At 43.7% G+C, this 22681-nt stretch overlaps 2 protein-coding genes and 1 pseudogene across 2 annotated transcripts in view; 1 reads left to right on the top strand and 2 right to left on the bottom strand.

Annotated features, from left to right (window-relative positions):
- The window catches only part of ADGRG5 (adhesion G protein-coupled receptor G5), a 40060-nt gene extending 29591 nt beyond the window's left edge, over positions 1-10469 (bottom strand). Inside the window, exons 1-11 of the mRNA XM_069087492.1 lie at positions 10406-10469; positions 9167-9296; positions 8714-8801; positions 6976-7123; positions 5733-5855; positions 4694-4810; positions 3480-3522; positions 1928-2037; positions 1496-1617; positions 1056-1112; positions 243-502 (exon numbers count right to left, since the gene is read on the bottom strand). Coding sequence (XP_068943593.1) covers positions 243-502; positions 1056-1112; positions 1496-1617; positions 1928-2037; positions 3480-3522; positions 4694-4810; positions 5733-5855; positions 6976-7123; positions 8714-8801; positions 9167-9230 — 1132 coding nt within the window. The 5' untranslated portion in view covers positions 9231-9296; positions 10406-10469. The remainder of the gene's footprint in view (positions 1-242; positions 503-1055; positions 1113-1495; positions 1618-1927; positions 2038-3479; positions 3523-4693; positions 4811-5732; positions 5856-6975; positions 7124-8713; positions 8802-9166; positions 9297-10405) is intronic.
- ADGRG1 (adhesion G protein-coupled receptor G1) overlaps positions 1-22681 on the bottom strand; it is a 171991-nt gene that overhangs the window by 118076 nt on the left and 31234 nt on the right. The window lies entirely within an intron of this gene.
- Positions 16783-22376, top strand: LOC138160759 (NHP2-like protein 1 pseudogene; annotated as a pseudogene).

Here is a 22681-nt window from a genome sequence, read left to right as displayed (position 1 = left end):
ATCCATCTATCCATCCATCCATCTATCCATCCATCCATCCATCCATCCATCCACCCATCTATCTATCTTTCTATCTATTTGTCTATCTGTCTGTCTATCTATCTATCTCTTTATCTGTGATCTCCTAGCATTGACTGTACTATTGAGGAAGTAGGTGGAGGTGATTGTGGTAAAGCAAGAGGGATAAGAGGCGGGGAGGGGGGTGCTGGGTAGAGTGAAAGGAGGGAGGGATTGGTGCTCACCCCAACCTAGGGCAGAGAGTTTGAGGACATATCTCTGGATATAGATGCTATAGACCCGGACAAGGAGCATGTAGAGGTTGAAGCCCTCGATGGCCATCCAGGTAAGGCAGCAGAGCAGGGCGTAGTGCAGCAGGGCAGCAATGGCCACACACCCCACTGACTGCAAGGTCAGGGAAGGACTGAGCAGGAAGGTGATGTTCAAGAGTATGACGGACACATGTAGGTTCATGTGGATATAGGTTGTGGAATCATTCTTCTTCCTGGAATGAGGTATAGGTGGCCCCTCTGTTATAAATCTAGCCCAAAAATTCATCCCCATGAAGGATGGAAGGATCTTGAATGAGAATTGGGGTGGGAATTAATCTACAAAGTTCCCCCACCCTTTTCCATGCCCAGAGACATCAATAGGACCCAGTTAATCACAAGGAGTTCCAGGCCCAGAAACTTTGCCTCAAAAACTCTAGCTACTATCTATCATTGCTGGAATTTGTCTATCCTCAGCATAGATCAGCCCACTCTCTGTCCCATCTTGACATCATTTTCCATCAGACCAGGGACAGGAAAACCTAACTCTTATTGGAAACAACTCTTGGGATTTGTCTATTCCTGGTGATCCACCCACCCCCCCAAAAATAGGTACTGCTGTGTCTGCCACTTCCAACCATACATGGGAATACTGGGGTCTCTCTTGTATTAGAAAATCAGGGAACAGAAGAAACAGACTCAAACAGGCGGAGGGAGAACCCCCAGCTCCTTGCCTCAGTATTTCCATCTGTTCAGGGAAAATGATTAAGAAACTGGGGAGATGTTTACCTGGAGTGCTCTATGATCCCCAGATTGAAGGTCCTGGGGAAGCATCCAAGGATTCTTCTGAGATGAGGAAATGAGTAGATTAGGATGGGACAATCTAGCTCAAATTCCCAGGATGCCAGAACACAAAGTCTACAGAGGTTCAGACTATATGGTTGTCCCTATCCCACTCTGGAGAAGGACAAAAAAGACAGATGCCCTCCCCAACTCATCCTACTAACTCAACATATGCCAACATATTACTGTGCATAGAACTGTTCATCTTCCTTCCTTTCCCTGGGAGCAAATCAAGAGGAAGATGGAGAGATCAGGGTAGGAATTTTTTCCTTGGTGGAGAAGGAAGATGGATTTGACATGGATGGAAACCTGATGACACAGAAGTTGAATGGAATGACATGGAAATCTGATCCCTAAAGGAACCTGCCCCAAGTGCCAGGGTATACCTGGAAAAGAAATGGAGTAGAATGGTGAGCAGTGAAGCCACAATGGACAAGCTACAGCCCACAATGGAGATGTAGGTGAGTGGGTCCAGTAGTTCTCTGCTAATCTCAGTTGATGAGAATTTCTGAAAGAGACAAAATGAGAGGCAGAGGGTTCATTGAATGAGATCCAGACTTGCAGAATAGACGAGTTTAGGGGCAGCCAGGTAGCACAGCGAGTAAGAGCACTGGCCCCAGAGTTAGGATGACCTGGGATCAAATCCGGGCTCAGACACTTAGCACCTACCCAGAAACACCTGGCCGTGTAACCTTGAGCAAGTTACTTAACCCCAATTACTTAAAAAAATAGAATAGATGAGCTGACTACCCTGGAGAAGTCTTTCTTCTTTGGGACCAGAGTGGATAGGTGAGGTCAACCTTGGGCTGGTCACTTACCATGAGGACAGCAAAGTAAGTGAGGTGGTCACATCTGCACAAGACCTGATGTGGTAGTATCAAGAGGGTCTTGCATCCGTCAGTGCTCCAGGCCCCCCAACTGGCTTTTCCTGGAGCAAGAAGAGAGATAATAGTGGCCAGTGAATGAGAGGCCATTCAGTTCTCAATTCAATTTAACAAACATGTAGCCACCAAGGAATATTAACTCTCAATTATCCAGGTTGGGGGTGGGGTGGGGTGAAGAGTAGAGTGGTTTATCCATGGCAAATGTGGCATCATAGACTCTTGATTTTTAGTGTGAGAAACAACCTTGTATATAATCCAGTCCAGTCCCTTTTTTCTACAGAAGAAAATCAATGCTCAGAGAGGTTCAGCAATTTTTTTCAATGTCATATAGCTAGCAATGCTAGAGCTGAGATTCAAAACCAAGTCTTCTGACATCCATTCCAGTATCTTTCCACTCTACCCAAGCTGGGCTTCCCCTTCACCATCCCCTCCCATCAGTCAATATCAACTTGAAGAAGTCAGGCTAAGTTTAATATTGGCCTGAGTATGTCAGAATTAAGAAGGACTTTTGTGAAGGAGTAGGAAAAGAAGGAAGATGAGATAGGAAAAGACCAAAATGACAAATATAAATGCCTAGGTCTTGGTTTTCTCCTCTGAGAAATGTGCATCCTCTCTACTACTACTCCCAGCATGCTGATAAGGATAAAATGAAATCAGATGGGTGATGGTTAAACAAGTTGTGGTACATGAATATAATGGAACATTACTGTACATAGGACAAAACTATAAAGATACAGAGAAGCATGGAAAGATTTATGTGACCTGATACGAAATGAAGTAAGCAGAGCCACAAAAACAATCTACATGACGCCTATAACATGTAAATAATGTAAAGAACACCAAGCACCAAAAAATTGAAAATCGACATTATTAAAGTACAAAAAATAAGCTTAGCCCCCAAAAAGAAGTATGGGGTGTTGCTGTCCCCAGTTTTTTACAGTAGTATCTATTGGGAAGGGAAATGATTCATGGTCCATGGGTGCTACATAAAACACTGTACTTTTTTTCATATGTTGTTTGATTTTACTTCTTTTTTCTTCTTCCTCTTTTCTTTCTTACCCCCAAAAATCTTTGTTCAAGAAATGGTTCTCTGGAAGGGGAAGGGGGAGAGATGTGGGGAAAATTTCTATGATGGAAAAAGCCCTCCAAAAACATCAATAACATCTATTTTTTAAAAACAAAACCAAAACATGAGATCAGAAATGGGAGATGGTTTAAAAAGTCAAAAAGCACCTATGAGCTTCCCTTCACCATGGCTGATACTGGTGCCAAGCTGACTTCCTAAGACCTTTAAACGTACTTGGCTACTTTAAACAGAGTGGCTCTTTCCAGCAGCTATAGGTAGCTATGGCTTCCCCCTCCCCCTTCCCCTCCCCGCCAGAGTCCCAACATTCTGTAGCCTTGGTTAAGCCATTGTTCATCCTTTGCTGACATCTTCAAGCCTTTTACAAGCCCTCCCAGAATTGTGCCCTCTGTTGAAACTCACCTGCTCCTTCCTTCCAGAAGACACATGTCAAATTATATCCCACCTGTGAAGGAGGAAACAGAAGACCAAGTGAGAAGATTCTGGTCCGTTGTCAAAGTCAGTATCAGGGATGAAAGAGCTTCCATACTCATTTCTTCCCTGAGCTTGGTCTCAATGTGAGTCCTTGTCTTGAGCAAGAGCTACCTTTACCCACAAAGCTGAGCAGATTCTCACATTGTCAAGCCACTGGATGGAATGTTCTGAGACTAATATAATCAGGGAAGCATTTTCTGTGTAATGTTACAGGAAACTGGGGAAGGGAGGAAATATGGAAGCTAGTATCCCTCCAGCCCTCATAAATCATCACATCTAACTGCTTTATTTTACAAATGAGGAAACTGAGGCCAAGAGGCTAAAAAACTTCCCCATGACCACACAGCTAATAAGTAATGGAAATTAGATTTAAACCTGGCTTATCTGACTTCAAATTCAGTTCTCTTAGCCATAGAATGAAGTAATCTCAGGGATCTGACTCCCTTATTACATAGATGAGACCCATAGAAGGGAAATTACTTACCCAAGGTCACTTGGCAAGTTAGCAAAAGAGCTGGGACTATAGGTCTCCTGACTCCCATAGAGGGGTTTTTCCAATCTCAACTGGACAAATGCCCCATTGCACTGTGGGGGAGTCAATGCTACCCTCTGTGACCTGAGATTTCTAAGTCTACCTTCAAGATACTTTACTTTCTAAAAGTTCTGTTTTGGGGTTCATTCTAGCCAAAGACAGTCCTCAAAACAGACATTGAACAAGCACTGATATAGCCCTGACTTGCTAAGTTATTTGGAGGAAATGTCACATAAAAATTCAGGGGTTTGGAAATAGTTCCAAATGTATTGGTTTTGTACCAGCAGCTTTCAAAGTGGGGTGTGTGTGTGTGTTTCCGCATATGTGTCTGTGTATGTCTGTGTGTGCATGTGTGAGTGTGTATGTGCACATGTGTGCATTGCATGCACATGTGCATGTGTGAATGTACATGTGTGTGCATGTGTCTGTGTATATCTGCATCTCTGTGTGTGAATGTGTGTACGTGTGTGCATGTGTGAGTGTGCATGTGTGTCTCTGTGTGCGCATATGTGTCTGTGTATGTCTGCATCTCTGTGTGTGCATGTGTGTACACGTGTGCATGTGTGAGTGTGTGTGTGTACGTGTGTGATAGTGGCTCCCCTCTGCTCACCAGGCTTTCATTGTGCCAAAAGCTGATGTTTATACTCTGCTCCAGGCTGGACACGTTATGGTTCACCAAGCTGGCTCCTAGGACGTTATCATTGAGCAGAAGACTGTTATCGTCATCCTGGAAAGAAGAAAGAAGGGGAGTGATAAATCAGATGGGAGGAGCATCCCAGAGCCAACCCCCCAGACATAGGAGCCATGAGATTCCCCCAGCTGTCCCTCTTCAGGTCGGCTGTTTTCTCCACTATGCCATGCTTCTCATCCTGGTGATGTGCCAGGCAGTGTGGCTGGGCTTGGGGCTCTCTAAGTACTTTTTTATCCTTGATGGTGTACTCAATGTGAGAGGGAGTCAGGGGAAAGGATGGCTGGTACTGGAAGGGGCAGAGAGGGCAAAGGTGGGCACAAGAAAGATCAAGAATGCTTGAATTAGTACAGGACAAAAGGGGACTAGTGAAGAATGACCCAAAAGGGGACAGGGGAAGTGAGGCTTGGTGCAGGAAAGGGAACAGAGGGGGAAATGGCACAGAAGAGAATGGGTGGGTGAGGTATGGTGCAAGAAGGAATAGGGAAGAGTAAGAGCACCGGCTCCAGTGTCGGGATGACCTGGGGATAGAATCCGGGCTCAGACACTTAGCATCCACCCAGAAACACCTGGCCTTGTAACCTTGAGCAAGTTACTTAACCCTGATTGCTTAGGGGCAGCCAGGTGGCTCAGCAAGTAAAGAGCACCGGCTCCAGTGTCGAGATGACCTGGGGATCAAATCTGGGCTCAGATACTTAGCACCACACCTAGAAATAACTGGCCGTGTAACCTTGAGCATGTTACTTAACCCCGATTGCTTTAAAAAAAAAAAAGGAATAGGGAAGATTGGGTCATGAGTCCCTTATACTACTACCATTCTTTCATGTGGAGTCAGGGGGACTGGGACCGAGGCTGGAAGGGCAGAAGAGAGAGGGAGCCCAGACAATGGACCTGACCATCCAAGCTCCTGGGAGGAGGCTGGAGTGAGTCCTCCCACCTTGACTCCCCCAGAGGCTCTGACCTGGAAGAAATACTTCATGTCAAAGTAGATGCAGATTAACCGCAGCTCCTGGGAGGCTTCCTTTGATTTGCAGGCTCGCTGAGTCAGCTCAGTGGGGAACTGCATAATGTGTCTGCTGTGGGCCTAAGGGGTCCAGAAGAGCTATGAGCATTGGCCAAGCCATGGTGACAAGGATTTGCTGTTCTTTTTTTGAGGGGGGAACCAGCCAAAAGTCCAGGCCCTTGGGGGCATAGGAAGATGTTGGATACCCATTAAAGGGGACATAGTACCCATTGAATGAAATATTCAGGTGGATGTTCCAAGGTTCAGTGTGCTACACACCAACCTAGACTTGGAGCCTCAGGAGGGCAAGATAGATGGTGGAGAACTCTTTCTGTGTTCTTCTGTACCAGCCCTGGTACATCTCCCATTGGGACCTATGGATAACGATGCTTCCACCGACTGACAGGTCAAGGACTCAGTATTGTCAACCAAATAGCTTCTGTGCACAGAGCTCTAGTTAAGCAAAAAGACACGAGTCCAGCTAGTGGAAAACTCCCTCTGGGGAGACATGACCTCTGCCCTTGGGAAACCTTCAGTCAGGAGAGTGGCCTCACAGGGCCAAGAGCTGCAAGGCACCTTAGCGAGTCTGGTAAGCCAAGCCCTTCACTCCACAGATGAGAAAACTCAAAACTCGAGCTCAGAGAGGTAAGTAGACACAAACACCTACTAAATGACTGAACACTCCAAATCCACCACACAGGTCTCTTTTCCTCCTTAGGCTATTATATAGCATTTCCCAGTAGGAATTCAAAGCACTTTACTTACATAGTAAAAATAAAAAACCCTAGCATTTTTTTTGCAAAATATATATCTTAATGCATTTTATCTTCACAATAACCCAGAGAGGTGGTGCTATTATTATAATATCCATTTTACACATGAGGAAACTGAGGAACAGAGAGGTAAGTGTTTGAAGCAGGATTTAAATGTAGATCTTCCAGACTCCAAGCACCCTCATTTATCTAACATGATTTCACACAGAAAGGAGGGCAGGTCTATGGGAGTTGGGTCCCAAGATCTCACTGAGTCAGAAGCAAAGCCAGGATGATGATGTCCATGGGGTCCCTACCCCTCCCCAACAATGACTGGGTGAGGAGGATAAAGAAAGAGTTAAGACTCGAGGCTGGTCATGGGGCAACTGGACAGCTCCCAGAACCTCTGCACAGGGCAAGGAAGAACTAATGAAGGAGATGCCGCTGACCTTCTCAAGGTATGAACTATTGACAGTGAGTCCAGGGAAGTCACAGGAGAGCTTGAAGACCAGAGACTGGATGTTATTGGTCTGAAGACTGACGTTCATACTAGAGAAGTCGATCTCTTTCAGTTTAGTCTCCAATGAGTGAATTAATCTGGGAAAGGAAGGGGAGGATTATCAGGTGATGGAGAAAAAGAGAGGGTTGGACAGGAACCATCGATCCCCCAACAAGAGTGGGGAGGAGACAGGAGCCATGGATGAAATGGCTGAGGAGGTCAGGGCTTCCTGACCCTAAGTCATCCTCTTTATTCACCGTACCACCTGGCTGACATGATTTTATGCAGAGAGGGGAGGTCAGGTCTATGGGAGTTTGGTCCCAGAATCGTGCTGAGTCAGAAGAAAAGCCAGGACATGTATGGAATCCTGATCATTCGTCATGGATTATCTAGGGGATCGACAATTCACTTCCGGGCTCTAAATTGGCCGTTTGGTGCCCAATTTAGGAGACAAAGGGAATTTATTGGCCAAATTCTGAGAGTGGCATTGGAACCATTGTCTGCACTCTGGGCTGAAAAGGCCATCATGTGTGGTGTATCTAAGGCTCAAGCTATGGGGGCTTCTTCCCCTAGGGGAAAGGAAAGACTGGGAAAGGAACGAAAGGGCTCCCTCCCCCTGTACCTTTAAGAATAATACCTTCTCTTCTAAACCGGAAACCAATGAGTATAAGAATGAAGAAAAATGGGAAAGAGGATGGGTGGGAGCTGATTAGGCGAACTCCAGGATTAATGCCAATGTCAGGTCCCTAGATCAGAATTTTGTGGATTTGCCCATTATAACATTCAACCTAAGCAGTTCTTCCCCTCCCACCCTGTTCATTTCTCAAATACTCTCATTACTGGTCTGAGCAGATACATGGAGAACAAAGCTGAGGGAAGTGATGGAATTGGTATAAAAATAGTAATTCGCTTCTCCATTACACCAAAGCTATGGGGGAAGGAAGAAAACAAACAAGCATTTATTAAGCTTCTACTGTATGTCAGGCACTGTGCTATACATTTTACAAACATCTCCTGATTTGGTCCTCACAACCACCATGGGAGGTGGGTGTTGTTATTACCCTTTTTTTATAAATGAGGAAACCGAAGTAGAGGGAGGTTAAGTGACTTGTCCAAGGTCACCCAGCTAGTAAGTGTCTAAAGTCAGATTTTAACCTAAATTTTCCTGACTCCAGGCCCAGCTTTGTCTAAGGATTAAGAAACAGGCCCAGAAGGGTCAAGCAGCTTGCCCAGGAAAGCCAGGATTCCAAACCCAGTTGTCTTGGCCCTATGTCCTTCAAGCTTTTCTCTACATTCCCAGTGACTCAGTCTTTCTGGTATAACAACAGGAGAAATGGTCTTGGAGTCTAAAGACCACAATTTGAATTCTAGGTCTGACCCTTTTACCAGCTGGCTGCCCCTGGATTAAGAGTCAGCATCTTCTCTTTGTGTTTCAGTTTTCTTATCTGTGAAATGAGAATAATGTGATTCATTCTCATTATCTGATGTGGAGGTTGTGAGGAAAACATGAGGTTCTTTCATAGAAACGTCTTCCTGTAATTATTGGTGCCCAAGGTCATGCAGCCCATGGGGTCATGCCTAGGGCTAGAATCAGATCTCCCCAATCTTAGGACTGTACCCCAAGAAGGAGAGGTAGTGGAGAGATAGTTCTAGAGGGGAGAAAAAGGGAACTGCCCAGCCCCCCTCACCTTTGTTTATCTTGATGCTTCCGAGAATAGGCTCTTCTTTCTAGAAACTTCATGCATTCAATAGTTTCATTTGTTGTCCTGTGGGGAGCTGAAGTCATATTCATGCAGGTTGCAGGGAGCCTAAGACCCCAGCTTGGACTTACCCCCATGCTCCCCCATCTCCCCAGGGCACAGGACAGACTGGACATTGTGATGGAAAAACTTGTCATTTCATCTTCTTTGCCCCATGCCTTGGTCTGGTCAGCCTCTCCTGATATCCATTCAGGGTGTAGCCCCCTAAGCAGAGCTCTGGGGTGCCCAGGCCTGCCCTCCCACCAGCCTTCCCTGCCCCCTGGCTTTATGGGTCTCTCACAAAAACCTAAGTGCACATGCATGCATGTATTCACTCCCAGGGTCAGAATCTAGCTTTGATCCCTGTCCCCAGCTGAGTAGGTGAAACAGGAGCTGACTTACCTTTGTTAGCCCAGCCCCAGTCAGTCAAAAGGCACAGGAAGAGGAAGGTACACTGGGGGAGCATCCTTGTCCCACGGGCCCTGTCAGCACAACACTTGGAGACTTTCTGTTTGACTCACATGCTTTAAAGCTGAAAAGGATGCTAGTTGTTATTTAGACCAAACCTCTCATTTCACAGAGGAGAAAACTGGCCCAGAGGGTAAGTGATTGATCCAAAGTCTCACTACCAATTAGAGACACAGGTGCTAATTATTTGTTCTTGTTATCAGCCCCTCAAATTTACTGCTGAGAGAGCCACAGTGTTTCAGAGTGGGAAAAAAATATCAAAGATCCAACCCGTCATTGATAAAGACTCCACCCTAAACTATATCTGTGGAGTGGCCATGCACTCTTGGCTCGACGTGCCTGAATGAGGGGGAACCCACTGCTTGTACCTTTACTCTTCCTGGAGGTCTGGGCCTTCCTGGGGACACATGCCTCCCTGATCCCAGTGACTTTGTCTTTCCCCAAAAGTTCCCTGCCTTCCCAAATTTTCCCAAGGCAAAGAGTCCCCAGGGGAGGAGAGAAGGTGGGACCAGTAAGGATGGGCATAAGGACCAGGTTGAAAGTGTGGTGGGCTAGTCTATTAGGGGAGAGGGAGGGAGAGTCCTTCAGGAATCCTAAGTCTTTTGGAACAGGGACTGGGCCACAGTACGAATATATAATGTTTCCCTAGGCATGAGTTCTCATGTCTGACTTCCATGGGAGGGGTTTTATGGCTTATGGGGACATTTCAGGAGGGGCAGAAGAGGGGAGAGAGCCTGTTCCTGAGTCTCTCATCCCAGAAACTTTTTTTCTCTGAAAGCTTTGCCATCCTCAAATACCTAAGCTTTCCCTGGGATAAGCAAAGTGGATGGGGCAATGAGCTTGGGGCTAGGGTACACCTAGAAAAAATGAAGTGTCCCCTTCTCTGCTTATCGGTTTGTCTGGAGTCCTGAGATTATCAACTAATAAGTGCTGTTCTGGAAGGATTGTCACCTTTGTATCCTGTGAGAGAAGCCAGATTTCAACAACTCAGTGACAAGTGGTCAACTGGGAGACCAAAGAACTGGGCTAAAGCAGGTCCATGCTCTGACACTAATTTTGGGGCTCTGTGTCCTTTTGTGTAAAATGAAGGCACTGAATAAGGTAGATTCCAAGTGCTTCCAGTTGGTTTACATCTATGTCTATAAGAAATAAGCTCTATTTGATTCCACTTACTTGGCTCATCCTCACCTTCAGGAAGAGTTGAATGACATGGGCAAATCACACCCCATTTCTGTGGTCCCTCTGTAAAAAATAGGAGTTGAACTGACTAGAGGATCCCTAAGCTCTCTGAGGTTGTGGCTGGCAGCAGGGAGATAGCTGTAAGCCTACTTTGGTCACCTTTGCCAAAGGCATCTAATTTAACTGATGTCAAACTGTCACCACAACGAGGAGCCCAAAGAAACCTAGAAACTGCCCCAGCAAACAAACATATGGTCTCCTCGCTAAATATACAAACAAAGGAATTTTTTATTTATGACACAAGCCCATAGTAAAACATTATGATATAGGGAGAGCAAAAGATTCCTAGCAATATTCCATCAATAACTACAAAACAAAAACCCACAAAGGGTAAAATCAACCTGAAGAAATCTTGACATAAGACCGAACTAAACCCGATCATGGCAGGAGCCAGAAGAAAGGACAACAAATAGGTGGAATATGAAACCATTTTTTCCAGTATTCATTGATCTAGTATCATCACCAGTGACTACAGCTATCATATTTGGATTTAAAAACACCACAACTCAGCATGCTCTGTGAAGTGAGGAAGTACAATTGAATATGACTTAGTACACAAAGAAGATACCTGTGCATGCTGAACATGGCACAATTTTTAATTCCATTAAATACTAAGTGAAAGACATTGTTCTGAGGAACCAAGAAATAAAATTAGACGGTCCATGAAAGAACTTAAATTCTAAGTAAATAAAATGTCATTTGAGGTGGGAGAGAACATTAACAAGACAACTGAAAGGATTAGGGAACCCTTCACCAGAGGAGATGGCAGCAAAGATGAGCATTGAAGAAAGATGAAGATTCTGAAAGACAGAGATGGGTAGAGAATACGCTCCAGCCATTAGGGACGGCTTGTGCACATGAATGGAGGGGGAAGATGGAATATGAGACTCAGGGGCTAGTTGTAATGGAATGGAATTGCATGAAAGGCAAGTATAGGAAATAAGTCAAGAAGAATAAATTGGATCCAACGTATGGAGAGCCTCCCTTGCCAGTCTAAATAATTTGCATTTTTTTCTAGAAGGAATGGGGAATCATCAAAGGCTTTTGAGCAGAAGAGTGGAGTGATCATACTGGAGCCTTAGGAAGATTATTTTGGCAGCTGTGTGGAGGATGAATTGAAGAGAGGAGAAAGGGGAAGCATACATTTCAACTGACTGTCCCCCCTACCTAGAATGTTCTCCCTCCTCATCTCCATCTCCTGGCTTCCTTCAAGTTCTAGCTAAACTTCCACCTTCTGCCAGAAGCCTTTCCCAACCCCCTTAATGCTAGTGCCTTCCCTCTATTAATTATCTCTAACTGATCCTGTATACATCTAGCTTGTACATAGTTATTTGCATGTTGTCTCTCTCATTAGACTTGAGCTCACTGAAAGGACGGACTGATTTTGCTATTTTCCCTTCTTTATATCACCAATAAATGCTTGTTGACTTCTTGATCTGGTTTAAAAATCACCAGGCTAAGCTCTAGGGATACAAAAAGAGGCAAAAAAGACCAGTCCCTGCCCTCAAGGAGTTTACAATCTAATGGGTGAAACAAGCAAACAAATTTATACAAGGCAAGCTATATTTAGGATAAATGGGAAATAATTTAGAGGGGTTGGGGAAGGTTTCCTGTAGAAGGTGAAATTTTAGTTGTGAAGTAAAGGAATCCGGGGAAGTCAGTATTTGGAGCAGAGAAGGGAAAACATTCCAGGCATGGGAAACAGCCAAAGATAATGTCCAGAGCTGAGAGATGGAGTGTCTTATTCATGGAACAGTCTGGAGACCAGTGTCACTGGAAAGAGGAGTATGTTTTGGAGAGTAAGGTGTAAGAAGAAGGAAAAGATAGGAAGTAGTTAGGTGATAAAGGGCTTTGAATGCTAAAAGGAACGTTTTGGATTTGGTCCTGGAGGCAATAGGGAGCCTTTGGAGTTTATTCAGTAGACGGGGGAAGTGGCACGGTTGGATCTGAGCTTTAAGAGAATCTCTTTGCTGGCTAAATGGAGTATGGATTGGAGTAAGGAGAGACTTGAGGCAAGCAGACCCAATAGCAGGCTATTACAATGGTTCAGGTGTGAGATGACGAAGGCCTGCAGTAGAGGGATGGCAGAGGAGAAAAGGAGGCTTATTCAAGAGATATTGTAAAGGTGAAATCTACAGGTCTTGGAAATAGCTTGGATATGAGGAGTGACTCCTAGTCTGTGAGCCTGGGGGACTGAGAGGTTGGTGTTGCCATCTACAATAAAAGAGAAGGTGAGAGGGAGAAGAGCTTGGGGGGGGGGAAGGGAGATAATGAGTTCTGCTTAAAACGTCTATTAGACATCCAGTCTGAGATGTTTGAAAGGCAACTGAAGATATGAGATTGGAGGTTAGCAGAGAATCTGGGGTGGGATAGGTAGATTTGAGAATCAGAATCGGCATAGAGATGATAATTAATCCATGGTGCTAATCAAATGTGAAAGACTTAGTAACTCTGATAAACACAATGATACATGACCATTCCAAAAGACTCATGATGAAAAATGCTATTTACCTCTAGCTAGAGAATTCATGGACTCAGAATGCTTCCAGAACCTTGACTGTATAGCAGATATGAATAACATGAACCTCAAAGAAAGAGAGATAACTGAGAAATGAAGAAAGGGGAGAAATTGGAAGTGTCTATGGAGAGCAAAGAATATTACAACTCCCCAGCCTCGACCAGTAGTAAGCCAAGAGAAATGAGTAATGGTACAGTCAGTCAAAAAAAAAGGTAGCCAAGGAGGTTTGTTATCAAGGGGTTACCAGGTTTCATTAAGAGGTAGTAGTAGTTGGAAGGTGTGGGAAAGGAAGGTATTTAAGATGAAGGGACATTTGTTACCTATGGAATAGGCATTCCAGAGGGCACAGTGGAAGGGCTGGGTGGAGCTAGGATGAAACTTTGGGGTGAAAGGGTTGAGGGGGATGAGAATGAGGAATCAGGTGGTAGTGGGTGTGCAATGGTGTTTGGATGATGATCTATAGGAATTCACAGTCACTGGGATGTGAAATCTATGACTAGGCATGAAAATTTTCATCACTGAGTGGAAGATGCCACTGCTCTCCCCTCAAAGGACAGGCACAGAAGGAGGTGAAAGGTCTGAAATTGAAGGGAGAGTGGCTCTTCTTTGATCTGGGGGTTCTCCACATCTCAATTGGGAGATTGGGCTGGCAGCAGTTACTTTGAGGCAGATGAAAGACACCCAGCCCCACCCAAGCAGACTCTCCTCCTTTGGGGGGACCCTTTGCACCCAGCACAAAATAAAGGGCTCAAGCCAGTAATAGGCATGTGGTCTGAGGGCAGGAAGCTCCCTCCTCCCCTTTGCCTGTTGTACATCCACCAAAGTGTAATTTAAATGCCTCCTCTTCCAAGAAGCCTTCTCTGATGCTCTCTTAGGTATGACTTTCCTCCTCTAGTTTTGTGTGGACTTCATCTCATGCCTCTCTGACACACTTACCATGTAATAATGTGTGTTATTTGTCTGGGTCTCATCCCCTTCCGGTAGATTGTAAAAATGATTGCAAAATGTAAAATGTAAAAATGACTGTAAAAATCTTGATGGTTTATAAATTATTCTCTCTAAATATATTATCATATATTAGCATAAATAACATACAATTATGTTATTATGTATGATATATAGCATGTTATATAATTAATGTCATGTTAATTATATATAATTTATTACCATGTAATGCATAATTATATATTAATATAATATATTGGTGTAAATATATTCATGTATAGTTAATGTTGTAATGTTAATATAACATGTTGATATAATTAATATATTAATGTACAGCTGTATGTTATACAATCTCATTTGATCCTCATGACAACCCTGGGAGGGAAGTGCTATCATTAGCCCCATATGTGACTTGCCTGGGGTCTTACAGCTAATAAATATCTGGGACAGGATTTGAACTCAAGGTTTTCTGACTCCAAGTTGTACAGTCTGTCCTCTGGGTCACAGAGCAGCCCATCACAGTACCTCTCTGAGAGCACAGACTGTCTTCTCCGGACTTTCCCTACCCACAGAACAGTGTTGTGCTTACAGTAAGCACTTCATAAATGTTTATTAAATTAAATTGATACACAATTGTGTGCATATGAGCATTAGGACACCTCCACACTCACTGAGTTTCTTCCAAGGGAACTGAAGTCCCTCAAGCAAGATACCCCCATCCCTTTTGGTGTCTCAAACCTGACTTTGCTGCCCTTGAGAAGTGGGAGATCAACATCCCAAAGGAGATCAGGGCCTCCATTCCCCCAAAAACAAATTCTCCAACTTACAGTGGAAATGGAGAATGGATTATGGGGAGCCACCAAGGTCCAAACAGCTGCTTGGTGCTGCTGCCAATGGTGGTCCAAGGGAGGGAGGCGGTACAGGGAGCCAGTCCCACCCTTCCTCAACAATGAGCACGGGGGGGGGGGGGGGGTCAGGGGTGGGGGGGGAGGGGGGGGGGGGGGGGGGGGGCCGCCCCCCCCCCCAGCAACTAGAGAGGGGGGGGGGGGGGGGGGGGGGGGAAGGAGGAGGGTACAGGGGGTCTTTACCTGGATCCCATGGATCCCCAAGGGATCATTAGATAGAATTCAGGGGTTCTGTGAACTTAGATGGGAAAAAATGACATCTTTCTTTTCACTAACCCCTAACTGAAATGGAGCATTTCCTTTGCTAACTTCGAATTGTGAGAAGGTTTCATAGGTTTTGTCAGACTGACACGGGGATCCAAAATACAAAAATAGTTAAGAGCAGAAAAAAAATTAAAATTTTTTTAAATGGTTAAGAATTCCTAGCCTTAAGTGGAAAATGATCAAGGAAGTGGGAAGATGTGTGGTCTAGTTATGAACACCCATGGGAGAGCTGGATAAGGAAGGGATTCATAGGATTTAGAGAGGCAGCTGGGCATAGGGGATGGTAGGGGGCTGGAGGACTGGAGTTGGAATCCTGGCTCAGACCTTTGCAAGTTGTAGGACCTGAAGAGGCAAGTCCCTGAACCGTTGTCAGCCTCAGTCTTCTCATCTATAAATGGGCATGATGATAGCACCTCTTTGGCTATGTTGTTGGGAGGATCATTTGCCACCCTTAGAAGGCTATTTAAACACTAGTTGTCATTATTATTAGAGTGGAGAGGAACTTTAGGTACAATACACATAGAACTGTAGATTTCAATCTGGTCCCTAAAAGGCCATCCACTTTAACCCCTTCATTTTACATATAAGGAAACCAAGGCAAGAAAGGTTAAATGGCTTGCCAAGTGTCACACAACTAGGAAGTGTCCGATGTAAGATTTGAACCCTGGTTGCCCTGACCCTATCCACTAGAGCATGATGCTACTCTAGCCTAAATTTCTAGTTTTACAGAGAAGGAAGATGAGGTTAGGATTTGCCCACAGTCACTTAGGAATTCAAATGCATGTTCCATAACTCCAAATCGAATGTTATTGTCCCTGTGCTGTATGTACTGCATCCACCCCCTCCTAGGAAGGAGCAGAAGAGAAAGGGAACTCCACCCCCTCCCCTGCAACTGGGGAAATTAAGGCAAAGCAAGAAGTGACTCATCAAGCAACCTTTCTAAATAGAAGATGTGGTTCCTACTCTTTTACCAGGATCTAACCACTGACCTTCACTTCCTCATGCTATTTGGAGCTCAGCTTCTCATCTGGGCTAGAATCATTTCCTGGCAACCTAACCTCTACAACCTAGCAACCCAACCTCTGCCTCTGAGGGACTCCTCTTGTAGACATATCCCATAGTCTTTCTCACTTTAATTTGTAACCCTTATTTTATGTGCCTACCATATCCCTTAAGAGACAGCCAAGGGAAGATTTTCCCCTTTTACAGATGAGGACCACTGAGATCCAGAACTGTTAAGTAAATTAGAGTTGTAATGTGGGCCCCACACATGGCTCTGTGGTCAATTTGATTTGTTGTCATTTTTCCCTAAGCCTGGAAGAAAAATCCAATGATTTCAAGTGACAAGAGGACATTGCATGGGAATGGGTTACAGTGAGAGAACATTAGGGGGAGGGGATTTCAGAGACCATCTAGTCCAATCCCCAAATTTTATATAGGAAACTGAGGCCTGGAGGTGAAGAGTGACCTTAGCACACAGAATGTCAGAGCTGGAAGGGCTCTCAGACACCATTTATTCAAACTCTTATTTGACAGAATAGGAAGCAAGCTTGAATTAGGGGGCCTGGCTTCTGCTCTGCTGCTAATTCCACGGGGGAATCATGGATCTGGTCTTCGATTTCTTCATCTGTATCATGGCGATCAATAATCCAATCCCACCCTTCTCACAGGCCTAGGAGATGGTGGAAGTGAGACTACTCGGCCAGACTTGGAGCGCAAAGTGAGTAAAGGTCACACCCAACATCCAGAAGGGTAAAACCTAAGTCAACCCCAGTGGCTCCACGGAGCCTTCCCTGTGACTGGCATTTGGGCATTCGACAAATCTGTACCAACAACTGAAATGGGGTGGGAATAGTCAGGAAGGCAGGGCGGTGTTACAGAAGGAAAATATGGCATCTCTCTGACCTGGGGAACTTTTTTTGGCATAATTAGGTTAAGGAAATTAAGTAACACAATCCAGCCAAATGAGGAGGCTGGAGGATGGATGGTGTAGGAATTCAGGGAGGTCACAGACTAGAGTGGGCAAGAAAGACTTTCTAAAAGAGGTGGGATTCAAACAAGATATTGACTGTGAAGTTCAAGTAGGCTTTAGGTAGCTTACAAGGCCATAGGGTTTTGAGCAGGAAGAGACCTCAGGGTGTTTGCATTAGAAAGAATCCCAAAGCACCAAATACTGAACTAGACCATATCTCAGAGATATCCACCCCCTCATTTTACAGATGCAGAGTTTGTAAGTAACATTTGAATCCAAATGACTCTTATTCTGTCACCCTAAACCATAGTAGATGATGTATCTTCCTGTATAAGATTGGCAAACCATAACTACCCATCAGGCTTAGACTAACCACCCAGGATCAGTTAGAGATGCACCAAGGAGTCCCAGGCACCAAATAAAATGGAGGAAAGATGATGAATGGATTTGGTGTCTAGGGAGGAGGACCACCTAGGACAGAGCAGCAAAAGGACCCTCTGTCCCCCCAACCCCAGAGTATCACCAAGACCCTGCCAGTCCAGAAAGAGAACAGTAACTGAAACCTAGTCAGAGAAGCTTGAGAGAGAGAAAGAGGGGCGGGGGGACAGAGAGAGAGAGAGAGAATGGAGACCAGAAAGATGGGGAGAGACAGATAGTCTTACTGACCTGAGTCTTAGGGAGGAAAGTTGCTTCTCCTGCCAGTGCTGAGACTCTTTTGAATTTTTCAGAAGGAAAGAGGAAGTAGCATTTCAGCTGCAGTTTCTAATTAACCTCTTCAGGCAACATTCACTATCAAATAGATCCTAGAACCCACTTCTCTTTTTGCCTTGAAGCCTGTAAATGCTTCCCATGAGAGGGTTGGAGGAAGGGGGAAATTAGAGCAACTGTTCATCCTTCTCCTTTTCATTCCTTGGATTGGGCTTTCCATAACTTCAACTCTGACGTGTCTCTATGAATTCACAACATCCTTACACATATACCTGAGTGTGTGAGTTTGGGGGCTGTAGTGGAAAGAATGCTAGAACTTTGGTGGTAGCAAAGAATAGGAAACAAATTGGGTTATCATTGATCATTAGAGACAATCTTCTTAAAATCGCATGTCCTTGATTAAAATTTGTGGTCTAGAATTTGTGGCACATGAATATAATGGACTATTATTGTGCAATAAGGAATTGATAAATATGAAGAGTTCATAGAAGTAAGGGGAAATTTATATAAATGCAAGCAAGAGTGAAGTAAGCCGAACCAGGAAAACGATGTACAAAATGACTATGATGGCATAAATGAAATGAACAAGAGGACAAAACTAAAAGCTACATTATAATGGCCAAGCATGAACCTGGGAAGGAGTTAAGAAAATGAACCTTCATCCTTTTATTGCAGAGGCAGGGAACCTTGGGTATGGAACGTCTCCTGTGCTATCAAGCAAAGTCGGTGTGTCCTCTGGGTTTGCTGTGCGGGGTTTTTTTTTAATACCTTGGTTATTAGGGAAGGCTCAGAAGAAAGTGGTGAGGATTATACATGGGAATAAATATAATATAAAAACAAAATACCCATGAATATAACTAAAAAAATGAAGAGGGCTAAATTTGGAGTCAGGAAAGACCTGACTTCCTATCCTACCTCTGACCCTAGCTGAGTGAGCATGTGTTCACTTAACCTCTCTGAGGTTACTTAACTTCAGAGTTAAGTAACCAAGTCACCTGTCCCTGAGTCTTAGGTAGTTCATATGTATAATGAGAATAATATCTCAAGTTAATGCCCTTCCAGGCTGTTGCAAGAATCAAATGAGATGAAAGGAAGATATCTTTAAAACATTCTGCTGGAACTTAGAGAAATACCACTCTACTAAGAGATAGAAGAAATTACCTCTAGACTCCCAGAATCCAGAGAGAGAGCCCTGAGTCCTAAAGAGATACTAGAATAAATAAGCTAGGCAGATGAAGGGTGAAGAGTAACTAAATAACAAAGTAAAAATAACTAAATATAAGATTAATGAAATAGAAAGTAAAAAGACCATCAAATTGACTAGTAATCCTAGGAGCTGGGTTTTAAAAATTATTAACAAAACAAAATTAGCTAAACTAACTTTTAAAAAAGAGAGGGAAACCAAATAATTGTAGAGGAAATAAAGGAAATTATCAGAAACTATTATACCCAGCTATATGTCAAGGAAACACATAACTTAGAGGAAATAGCTGAATACTTTCAAAAACATAAAATATCCATATTAATAAAAGAAAAAACAAGCTATTTAATTTTTTTTAAGTCAGAAAAGAAAACTGAACAATCCACAAAGGAATTCTAAAGGGGGGAAAAACTCTAGAACTAGGTAGATTTAAAAGTTAATCTATCAAACATTCAAACAACAATTAATTTTAATACTTGGTAAGTTGTTTACAATAATAAGGCTCTCTTTCCATAGCACAAACATGGTCTTAATGTCTAAACTAGGGAGAGAAAAAGCAGAAAAAGAAAACTACTGACCAATATCTGTAATTAACATTGATGCAAAGTTACACACACACACACACACACACACACACACTAGCAGGCTGCCTACATATTAGAAAAGTTATATTAGAACATATCAGAAAGGTTATATACTATGACCAGTTTGGGTTTATTCCAGACGTTCAGAGTTGGTACAAAATAAAGAAGTTTTCAGTCATGTCTGACTCTCTGTGACCCCATTTGGGGTTTTGCTGGCAAACATATTGGAGTGGTTTGCCATTTCCTTCTCTAGCTCATTTTACAGATGAGGAACTGAGGCAAACAGGGTAAGTGATGGGTCACACAGTTCGTAAGTGTCTGAGGCCATATATGAACTCAGAAAGATTAGTTTTCCTGATTCCAAGCCTGGTGCTCTATCCACTTTGCAATCCAGCTACCTCCAAATAAGGATGATTATAAATATAATATGACATTGTAATAATGTAAATAATAAAAACCTTTTGATTCAAGAAATAGATTCTGAAAAGACAAAGTGCAGTATTTGTTTCAGTGAAGTTGTTGGATGTGAGATAAATCCACATAAATCACCATCATCTGTCTATAATTAACAAATCCCAGCAAAAAAGCTAGAAAGAGAAATTCCGTTCAAAGTAACTACAATAACTACAAACAGGTACAAAGTAACTAACAAGAAGCTAACAAATATTTAGGAGTGTGTATACCAAGATTCTGCATGGATCTTGTATGTATGAATTTAACTATAAAAAAAACTTTTGACAGACATAAAGAGAAATCTAAGTAATTGGAGAAACATTAATTGCTCATGAGTAAGTCAAATCTATAGGACAAAAATGAAAATATTGCCTAAATTAATTTATTTATTCAATATTGTACAAATTAAACTCCCCAAAGAATTTTTATAGACCTAGGAAAAGGAATAACAATGTATTTGGAAGAACAAAAATCAAGAATTTCAAGGATAATAATGAAAAAGTGGAAAAGAAGGAGATATAACAGTATCAGATCTAAAACTATATTATAAAGCAGTGATCCTTAGGGGAAGAGAAAAAGACAGAGAGAGAGAGGGGGGGAGAGAGAGAGAGAAGGAGGGAGGGAGAGAGGGACCAAGACCTATCAGTGGAACAGATTATTGTTTGTTCTTTGTTCTGGAAGAGGGCCATGACATCAGGAAGGAGATGTCAGGACTTACAAATGGACTGGATTTAAGCGAGGGAGGACTGTGCAAAGTCGCCAGCCTCATTCTCTCCTCTGGAGCCATCTGGGTCCAGTGGCAAGATCCAGATGACCGGAGATGACCCCATAGGCAGTGGGAGGCCTTAGTCTTTTTGAACTAAGGTCTTTCCCAGGTTTCAGTTTGTCTAAGGCAATGCCCATTCAGTGATTAAGGCTAGGTAAAAATGAAACAAATAATGGCTTATCTTACTTAGTCAAAAATAAAAACAGATTAGGCATGCAGCAGATAGAAGCAAACAAACACAGAACATAGTATCTGATAAGCACCCAAACCCTAGCTAGGGTAGCTAGGTGACTCAGTGCATAGAACACTGGGCTTGAAATCAAAAGGACTCATCTTCATGAGTTCAAATCCAATCTTGGACACTTCCTAGCTGGATGAGCCTGGGCAAGTCACTTAACCCTGTTTGCCTCAGTTTCCTCATCTGTAAAATGAGCCAGAGAAGGAAATGACAAACCACTCCAGTGTCTTTGCTTAAAAAAAAAACACGAACCACAAATGGGGTGATGAGGAGTTTGACTCTACTGAAATGACTAGACAACAAACCCTAGTTACTTGGGAAAGATATACTATTTGGCAAAAAGTGCTGGGGAAACAGGATAGCAGGGCTTCATTCTGGACTCAGAGCTCATCAGGCCTCTGTCTAGAGGTGGATGGCATTCTTCATCACCACATGGCCAGTGAGAAAAGTTCATGCTTAGCCAATGCCTATTGACTGATTAATTCATGTGCTAGAATTCATTTAGCCATTCCCCCCAAATGGTGGACATCTTTTTTTTCCAGTTAGTCCTTTGTTGTAACACAAAAAGTGATACTATGAAAATCTTGGTGAACATTAGACTTTTCTTTCTTTGACATTCATTTTTACCTTATTTTACCTGAATAGATATGCTGTAAATATACATCACCTTGCAGGAAAAGGGAAGCCTTCAAGAAGGAACTGGAGCTAGTTCCCAGGTGGCCCAGCCCGGCCTTTTCTACTCCAGACATCCTCCGTGAAGCTTTCGAGCCGAGAGGACTCGTCCTGCTCCCGCGATCCCAGCGCTCTTCCGAGGACGGTGAGGCTAAAGTGAACCCTAAAGCTTACCCTTTGGCAGATGCCCAGCTCACCAAAAAGCTTCTGGACCTGGTACAGCAATCCTGTAACTACAAGCAGCTCCGGAAGGGCATCAATGAAGCCACCAAGACCCTCAATAGAGGCATCTCTGAGTTCATCGTGATGGTTGCGGATGCCGAGCCCCTGGAGATCACTCTTCATCTCCCACTGCTGTGTGAGGACAAAAACGTGCCCCACGTGTTTGTGCGCTCCAAGAAGGCGCTGGGGCGGGCTTGCGGCATCTCCCGGCCTGTCATTGCCTGCTCCGTCACCATCAAGGAAGGCTCCCAGCTGAAGCCCCAGATCCAGTCCGTCCAACAGTCAATTGAGAGACTCTTAGTCTGAGCCCAATCCAGTGGGCTCAGCCTTCTGTAGGGCTTGTTGGGGATGTGACCCGGGAGGGCTGTGGTGAGAACATGGTGGGCAGAGACTGTTCTCAGGTGACTTTCAATGTTAAAACATTTTTATGGCTGTTAGGAAAAAAAAAAAAAAAGAAGGAACTGGAGAAATTTTTTGTTGTGCTGAGATTTGACACCTTGACAGTGGAAAACCAAGGGACAAGCATTGCAGAAAATGGTGAGCATGCCCAAGGCAAGCCATGAGAGGAGATCAAGTAGTCAGGAATGCAATAAGACAAACCAAGGCTGTCATCATGATCAAGAGCTTCAGGGACACTCATTCTGGCTGCATGGAAACCCATGAGTTTTGGGGGGAGCTTATTTCCCAAAATACCTTAAAGGGAAAGATTGCTGTATACATTTAGAAAGGTGGCTGCTATGTTCTTTTCTGTGTTCTTATTAT

This window comes from Petaurus breviceps, unplaced genomic scaffold (assembly GCF_028583685.1).
Source record: "Petaurus breviceps papuanus isolate PSGF00001 unplaced genomic scaffold, PetGlider_PUasm1.0 182, whole genome shotgun sequence".
NCBI classification, from domain to species: Eukaryota; Metazoa; Chordata; class Mammalia; order Diprotodontia; family Petauridae; genus Petaurus; species Petaurus breviceps.
The sequence above is the reverse complement of the archived record's forward strand: the minus strand, read 5'-3'. Positions and strand labels throughout refer to the sequence as shown.